Raw genomic sequence first — 8,928 nt, 5'->3', positions numbered from 1 at the left:
GGAAAAGTAAGGAATGAATTTCAAAGCACCATGGGGAATGTAAGGCAGACTTTTCTGCCACTATAGATAGTGGTTCTCAAATTTTAATGTGCATAAAACCCCCAGGAGCTTCATTAAGATGCAGGTTCCTGGCCTCTAAACTTAGCAGTTCTGACTTGGTGGATCTGGGGTGAAGCCTATGAATCTGTATTTTAATTTTTTTTTCCAAGCCAAACTGTATCCAGCTTTATTAAAGATACTTTCTGTAAACAATCATGGCATTTCAGGCAGGATATGGGCAGACAGTCGTTAACAGTATACAACAACTTTCAAACTCCCTGCTTCAATAGACTACCAAAATCAGAAAGCTACTATAAAATCTAATGAAGTCTTCATCTGATGCTCTGAACAGGGAAAGTTTAGAGTGAGGGTTGACATTTCACATTTAGCATGTTGTTTAACAACTTTTCACAAGCCGACCCTGACTTTCAGGAAGTGAAATGAAAATGGCAGAATTTATCTGAAGATCCATAATCTAGAAATGGAACCACTGCTATTTTGACAGGTGCCATCTCAGTGGCATCACTGGAAAGTCCAGATTGTCTGACACACTGGTAACCAATGACTGGGGATCAGCCCAACAGATGTCTGGGCTTAAGGGAGTTAAGTCTATGCTGAAGGATGGAAAGGGAGAAGAGGACATAAAAATGGATTTGTTTTTCCATACCACAAGGCTTTTGTGCCAAGGTGGCCATGTGTGTCAAAGTCAGGGAATCCCTCCTCCTGGGAGCGAAGAGGAAGTCTCTCAAAACTAGAAGGGAAAGGTGTTTTCCTCACATTAATCCAACTTCAGAGACATTCTATTAGTGACATGTGCCCCTTCCCCCAAAAACAACAATGGAGTGTTCTGTGTGCTAACAACACAGCTTAAAAAAAAAGTAAGACAAAATTCTGCATTTTTATAAAACTTGATAAAAAATAGTATTTCAAACTGTACAGTCACCAGAAGTACACTGTTATCCAAAATGCATACACTTCACTTGGCATCTCCAGCACCTTCAGCTTTCTGTGCCTGGTCTGTTTTGGCATCTCCATTTTCTGCAGGGTTATTTCCCTCCTTGCCAGCATCAGCTTTTCCCTTTTTCCCTTTGGGTACCTTCTCTCCCTTCTTTGCAGGGGCCTTTTTAGGCTTGGGCTCTGGCTTTGGAGGAGCAGGTTTAGCAGACAACCTCGCGGATCTTCTCTGTGGTTCGTCCTTCACCTTGGCTTTATCTCCTTTAGCATCCCCTTCAGCCTTTCTCTTGGGCATGATGGTGGCAGCAACAGCGGCGGGACGTAGGCGTGCTGGGCACGGGGTGCAGCGGCGCGTGGGCTTTGGTCGGTCTGGGGGCCGGTCTTGCCTCTTCTTTTTCACACTGCTCCTGTACGTTAATTTTGATTAAATTAATTAATTTATTTATTTATTTATTTTGGAGACAGAGTCTTGCTCTGTTGCCCAGGCTGGAGTGCAGTGGCATGATCTTGGCTCACTGCAACCTCCACCTCCCAGGTTCAAGTGATTCTCCTGCCTCAGCCTCCTGGGTAGCTGGAATTACAGGGGTGAGCCACCGTGCCCAGCCTGAATCTGTATGGAGTACAGTGGTGCTATCTTGGCTCACTGCAACCTCCACCTCCCAGGTTCAAGCAATTCTCCTGCCTCAGCCTTCTGAGTAGCTGGGATAACAGGCACCTGCCATTATGCCCAGCTAATTTTTTTGTATTTTTAGTAAAGAGGGGGGTTTCACCATGTTGGCCAGGCTGGTCTCGAACTCCTGACCTTGTGATTCGCCCACCTCGGCCTCCCAAAGTGCTGGGATTACAGGCATGAGCCACCGTGCCCAGCCCTGAATCTGTATTTTTAATAAGCCCCTAATCCCCCAAGTTGAATTGAGGTGAGTTGCCCTTAAATCATACTTTGAGAACCGCTGGGACGGATGGCTGAAAAGAGTGAATTCTTGGGGAATTCATTGAGCTTTTCTTCTCCAGATCACTTTATAAAGTTATTTTTGTTTTATTTTATTTCACTTAAACACAGGAAAGCTTATCATTTGTTTAGGAAGTTGTACTAAGTTGAATAGTATCTCTCCAAAATTCATGCCTTTTCCAGAAATTTGGAATGTGACCTTATTTGAAAATAGAGTCATTGCAGACATAATTAGTTAAGATGAGATCATATGGGAGGAGGATAGGCCCTTAATCCAAGGTGACTGGTGTCCACATAAGAAGAGGATAGGAGACACAGGGAGAATGCCACGTGGCAATGGAGGCAAAGATTGGAGTGTGATGTGTCTATAGGCCATGGTATGCCAGGGATTGCTGGCAAACCACCAAGGCATGGGAGGATCCTCCCTTAGAGCCTCCAGATAGGGTATGGCCTTGCTGACACTTGATTTCAGCCCTCCAGCCATCAGAACCATGAGAGAACATATTCCTATTATTTGAACCCACACATTTGTGGTGCTTTGTCACAGCAGCCCTAGGAAACAACCATAGGGAGTTTCAATATAATCCTGCCACTAGGCAGAGCAGTAGATGAGCACTCAAGATGGACATTTATTGTTTTATAGGCTTGTTCACTCATATTTTGAAGGGTAGGTATTCAAATATTTGCAATTGTCATAAACCAGACAATGGTTTATCAGTATTCGTAACATCTTTTCCTTAAACTGTACCTTAAAACTGACCCTATATGATTTTGAATATCTGAGACAAATGGGCTTTTGAATTTTTGTAAGATTAAAGAAGTAAATGCATTTGTCTTTGATAATAAACAGAACACTCCAAACGTTCATAACAGAAAATAAATCATTTTGAGGTTGGGTTGTCAGTCATGAACAGGTTTGAAGTCACTTTTTCCTCTTAAAATTCTAGAAGTTAATTTCAAGGATAAATCTTATTTTTCCATTGATTTGAAATGATGAAATTTTGTATGAGAAGTTTACCTACTTGAATGAGACTTCTGTAACTTAGACATAGAAGAAAAACTCATGCAAGAAATTAAAGTTATTTTCTTATAAGACATGTTAAAAGAATCCCTTTTTGTAGCTGCTTTGTAATTCTTAAATTTTACTGATAGATTTCACTTCTGAAGGCTGAAATCCCCTTATATTTTGTGGCTGTTCATTTTTTAGTGAACTGGTCATCTAAAAGCCATAGGTTTGCTGGCATTTAACTTGCAATCTCCTACTTCCCAGATAGGTGCTGTATAATGGTGTAACATGATAGAGAAGGGGCAAAGAACTTGGCTTGTTGCTGGCATATCAGTTCTTTCCATTAATAAAACACTCAACTGAGTCATTTTCTCTGGCCACTTTTCCACTGTAAAGAAACCTAAATCAAAGAACAGGACTGCTTTTATTGGCAAACCAGTAGATAAATCAGGGATGTAAAAATGCAAGAAGGATTCAGTACAAGCACTACACAGAGTGGACTTGCTGGGTGAAAGGTTTATTCTGTCAGCTTTCCTCTTGAGACACTTAGGTTTAAGGAAATGTTTGCACTGTTCTAGAGAATAAGTTGGCTGTGTGTTTTCTTTTGTGTTTAGGCCACTCTGGAAGTAATTCCTCTGGGCACAATTACTTAACATATGGTGATTTAGAAAAAGCTCAAAGCAAAGGTCATTTGGATGTTTTAGGCAGGAAAGAAGAAAATCCATCTTGGAGAATAAAAGGAAGTCAGAAAGGGCTGAGGTACAACTTATGGTCGAAGGGACATGATAAGGAAAAATGACGTAGATATCAAGCAAAAATTGCAACTGAAGCCTTTTGTTTTTGCTTTTGTTTCTGTTTATTTTTGCATGAGGAGTGTGCACATGTAGATGAAAGCAAAGGCTGTGATATCAGAGAAGTTTAGTGCTGGAGAAGGCATGAAAGAGATCAAGTCCAGTGTTTGACCCATGCATGTGGCCTGTGTCACTGAGCAGGGCCCTGTGCGCAAGTGGGCCCCATACCTGGATCTGGCTTAATGCTCCGTTGTTGTTGCCTTGAAATTCTTCATTTTAATGTTAGGCCCTATCTTTTTATTATGCACTGGATCTGCAAATAAGGTAGGAAGTTCTTTAAAAGATGGTCTATTCTCAACCCCCCGACCCCCAACTTTTTTTTTTTCAGGTGAACAAATTAGGTCCAAAGAGGACAAATGACTTGTGTGGTGGAGCCAGGAATAGAGCCTGGCTTCTTGGGTCAAAATTGCAGATGAATTCGCATTCGAAGTGTTTAAACAAAGAGAAGTGCTGCTTTCACCCTTTTGTTGAAAAGAAACTTCCTCATGCGTCATAAATGAGCCAAATAAAACACTGAAATAATCCAAAAGGAAGAAAGATCTGGATATGATTGGATAGGAGGAAGACCTCACATTGAGTTTTCAAGTCACTTCTAAAAAACCTGAGCTGCCATACTGATTTTCCTCCCTTTAGCATCAGCCCCCACATCACTCTCTGAGGCCAGGGAATTCTGGCATTCATTGCCTTCTAACCCCCAAAGGGCCATGTTGTCATTAAGTCCAAGCAGAGGATCAAGCTAATTGCTGTTTGGGTGCTGTGGAAACTGGCTGTCCTGCTCTATGTACCTTGATCACTGGTGCTGTCCCAGTAAAATAAGTTAATTTTAATAATGATGCACTTGTCTTCTTGCACGGCCAGGAACGTATGAAGATCAGTGCAGCATAGTCAAGCAACGACCAACACTAAACAGCAGAATAGAGCGTCATGCAGTAGCAAGCGGTTGCCTTACTTCAAAAAGGGAGCCAGACTCAGAGCAGAGCAGGCTGAGGCGCATTCTCACTAAATAAACATGTCTCCAGAACTGCAGTGCTGTGGATCTCCAGGCTCCAAAATATGCTATCAGAATGAAAGCATTTGGTGGATTCTAGATGAAGCAAGCTGCATTAAATAGTTGGTTTTTAACTTCCTTTAAATATTGGAACAAAAGAGCTGCTTTTAATCACCACCCCCCAAACAACTCTCCACAGCTTTCTGGTGATAAACAACATCTGTATAAATAAAAAGGTAGGTTTGCAAGCCAGGCATTGTGGCTCACACCTGTAGTCCCAGCTACTCAGGAGGCTGAGGTAGGAGGATGGCTTGAGCCCAGGAGTTCAAGGCTGCAGTGAGCTATGATCACGCCTCTGCACTCCAACCTGAGTGACAGAGTGAGACCCTGTTTTTTTGTTTTTTTGTTTTTTTTTTTTAAAAAGGTAGGTTTGCAACTCTGCCCAGGGGTTGCCAACTGAAATTCTCTTGGGCCAGAATGGGCAAAGGAATTCTCAAAACACTTTTTTTCCTCATGAGAAACATCCTACTTAGAATCCCTTGGTGTACTCAGAGATGAATAGGTAGGCTGGTGTTAGCTGATTCACAGAGAAAAAAGATGTCTAAAATAACCCAATTCATTGCCAGATTCAAGGAACCTGATAAGAATTAGCTCTCTTTCTGATGGACTGCTTACTCACTACAGTTTGAAGAGGTGGCAGGGATTTTACTGGGAAAGAGGAGCCAAGTGTTTAGAAAATACAGCTCAAGCTCTTTTATAAAAGAAACATTCCAGATTTTCTCAAGTGTCTGGTGAGGGTGTGGAAGGGTGAGGCATCAGATAGTTTCCATGTGCAGGTCAAGTAGAGAGAAGAGGAGTGTGGAAATGCTAGAAAACAAACTTAAGAAATTTATCTTGGCAGGATTTTTACATCATAACATCTTGGAGCTGAAAAACACTCTGAAACTCCACTCACATTTTATAAATGAGAAAACTGAAGTCCAAGGAGATTGTTAATTACTTGAGGCCACTTGGCCAGTTAGAAACAACCAGGTCACTAACCCCCAAGTGTAGTCTTCTTTCATAAAATGTGCCACCTGCATAAGTGCTAAGTGGGGGAGGCTCTGGGAGGAGGAAGGTGGTCTCTGTTAAACACTGAGGCAATGGTAACATTCACTTCGGGTGTCTTGGTGGCTCAAAGTGCAGATCTTGGGACTGAGTTTCCGAGCTGGCTTGGGGTTTTGGTTGCTGCAGAAGCTAAGGAGGACTCATGCCAAGCACCTTTCTCAAATCGCTCCACATATGACCTCAAGGGCAGACAGCAAGAGGAAAGAGAGCTGATGGCCCTGAGCCACTCTGAAAGGCTAGGTCTCCATACCCACAGAAGCAATAGCAGCCACAGTGATCCTAACAGAGGTGCAGACTACTTTCTCTGAGTTCCATTTCTGACAACTGGAGTTTTTTTCTTTTGAGACGGAGTCTCGCTCTGTTGCCCAGGCTGCAGTGCAGTGGCGCAATCTCGGCTCACTGCAAGCTCCGCCTCCTGGGTTCACATCATTCTCCTGCCCCAGCCTTCCGAATAGCTGGGACTACAGGCGCCCGCCACCACACCTGGCTAATTTTTTGTATTTTTAGTAGAGACGGGGTTTCACTGTGTTAGCCACGATGGTCTCTATCTCCTGACCTCGTGATCCGCCTGCCTTGGCCTCCCAAAATGCTGGGATTACAGGTGTGAGCCACCGCGCCTATCCTGGAGTTCTTTTTTTACCTCTGGAATATTGAGCCCCTAATCTGCCCATGTTTGGATGAACAACTGAGAGGAAAAGGCCGAAGTATATGGTCAAGCAACTGTTACCATCGTGTGTATGTAGAATCAGCTTCTGCAAGGGAGCTGTCGCAGAGCAGCTGGTTGTGAGATATGAGAATCTGGGAGGACAAATGAATCTCTTCCCACTAACCCAATACTGGTAATAACTACTGTTTTCCTGAGGGTTTTACTTTCATTTAGTTGGTTTAGAAATGAAATGATGCTAGTCACAATAGCACTACTGTCTCTGGACCTGGCTGGTTGATATACAGAAACTTTTTAGCACCTAGCAGCCTGGAGGAGTTAATTGTGTATAGGGTTTACCATCTACTCATTGTCACAGGACTTCCAAACTATAAAAGTTGCTTTTGAAATATTTTCCTTAAAGCATACAAAATTTAGCTAAACCACTATTAATGGTGACCATTTGCATTAATATAATAGCAATTTGTCATAATTACATGCATTCCCAGTTATTGCAGGTTATATTCAAAATTTGATTTTCCCACAGTGAGAATATCAACCACCAGCCTGGGCAACATGGTGAAATTCCATCTCTACAAAAAAAATGCAAAAATTATCTGGACATGGTGGCACGTGCCTGTATTCCCAGCTACTTGGAAGGCTGAAGTGGGAGGATCACTTGAGCCCAGGAGGTTGAGGCTGCAGCAAGCTGAGATCACACCAAAAACTGAACCAGCCAGGCCTATGCTTCTCAGTTCCCCACTCCTGTTATTTGGATTCACTTCTAAAAGTAAACCACCTACATGTGAATTCATGTCTCAAGCTCTGCTTTTTGGAGGACATTAGGTGAAGGCAATACCATTTCTTATAACTTTTTCAGTTTTTTTTTTTTCCCTCCTGTGCTGGCCTCTCTCATGTCCTTGATTTAGCAGTTCAGAATAACATTCTCATTATTTTCCAATTTTCTTTCTTCATTCTGACACCCTGTTTGGTTTCCAACTATCTTATTTATCCCTGATTTTAACCTGTTTTTCTCATTCAAGCCTAGTGTGCTGATGCCTCAAATCCCTTAAAATCCCCAGCTATAAAACTGCCTCAATTCTTCCTCCCCTGGGTCCAAATGCTCACTAATTTCAGCGGATTTAAGCCCAGGATAAGGTGAGCACAGCATTGTATCTTTAATTAGGTACTTTTCAAATCCCCTGTGGTATGTACAGTTTGGATTACTAAATTATGCCAAAAGTATTTCATGTGAGGGGGTATGAAGATTAATAAGTGGTGGTTTCTAAATAGCTTTAAAGGTTGAGAATGGAAGGTGTTTCGCAAATATATGGCATTGCCTTGAGTAGCAGACATTGCCTTAGTCCACAGAATAAATTCTATTTTGAGAAACTGTTTTGTATTGCTAAACCTGCGTAACAAAAACATGCTGTAGCAATTCTATACTTTGACAGAACAGGCTGCTGCTCTTTATCCATCCGTCCATTCATAAACACTTATTAGAAATTTATCATGTGACAGGAGGTCTGCTAGGCTCTCTAGATTAAAAAAAGTCAGTCACCTTCCAGTTGCTCCCATATCAGTGTATGTATGTGTGTGGGGAGGCGTCTGAACAGTACGCACATAATTATAACATGTAGATGCCATTTAAGGAGGAAGCAAAGTGCTAGGAGACTTGAGAAGAACTAAAGGTCAGAACTGGGTGGGGGATCAAGTAAGGAATCACAAGAAAGGTGACATTTGGATAAAGCTTGAGTTAGAAATTAAGGTAGAATTCAAGTCGATGTAGAATTACATATTTTTTGTTTTAGAATAAGTTTAGATATACAGAAAGTTGCAAAAATAGTACAGAGGGTTCCTACATACCCCCTTACTTAATTACCCTACTCTTTACATCTTACATTTCCTAGTATATTTGTCAAAGCCCAAAAGCCAACACTGTTATATTACTATTAACTACATTCCACACTTTTTTGGATGTCACCAATTTTTCCATTAATGTTCTCTTTCTGGTCAGGATCCAGTTCAGGTAATCACATTGCATTTGGTGGTCATAGCTCCTCAGTCTCCTCTGGTCTGTGCCAGTTTCTGAGTCTTTGTTTTCATGACTTTGATGGGTTTTGCTTTTTTTTTTTTTGAGATGGAATTTTGCCCTTGATGCACGGGCTGGAGTGCAGTGGCACGATCTTGGCTCACTGCAGACTCCGCCTCCTGGGTTCAAGCCATTCTCCTGTCTCAGCCTCCCGGGTAGCTGGGATTACAGGCGTCCATTACCACTCCTGGCTAATTTTTGTATTTTTAGTAGAGATGGGGTTTTGCCATGTTGGCCAGGCTGGTCTCAAACTCCTGACCTCAGGCGATCTGCCTGCCTCAGCCTCCCAAAGTGCTGGG

At 42.2% G+C, this 8,928-nt stretch overlaps 1 protein-coding gene across 1 annotated transcript; it reads right to left on the bottom strand.

Annotated features, from left to right (window-relative positions):
• Positions 1-972: 972 nt before the first annotated feature.
• LOC100591983 (non-histone chromosomal protein HMG-17) lies at positions 973-1,321 on the bottom strand. The gene has a single exon (XM_030798057.1). It carries the CDS (start codon positions 1,286-1,288, stop codon positions 1,016-1,018), a length of 273 nt encoding a protein of 90 aa, XP_030653917.1. The 5' UTR covers positions 1,289-1,321; the 3' UTR covers positions 973-1,015.
• Positions 1,322-8,928: the final 7,607 nt, after the last annotated feature.

Source organism: Nomascus leucogenys, chromosome 18, assembly GCF_006542625.1.
Source record: "Nomascus leucogenys isolate Asia chromosome 18, Asia_NLE_v1, whole genome shotgun sequence".
Classification (NCBI taxonomy): domain Eukaryota; kingdom Metazoa; phylum Chordata; class Mammalia; order Primates; family Hylobatidae; genus Nomascus; species Nomascus leucogenys.
This window is presented reverse-complemented; position numbering and strand designations above follow the sequence as displayed.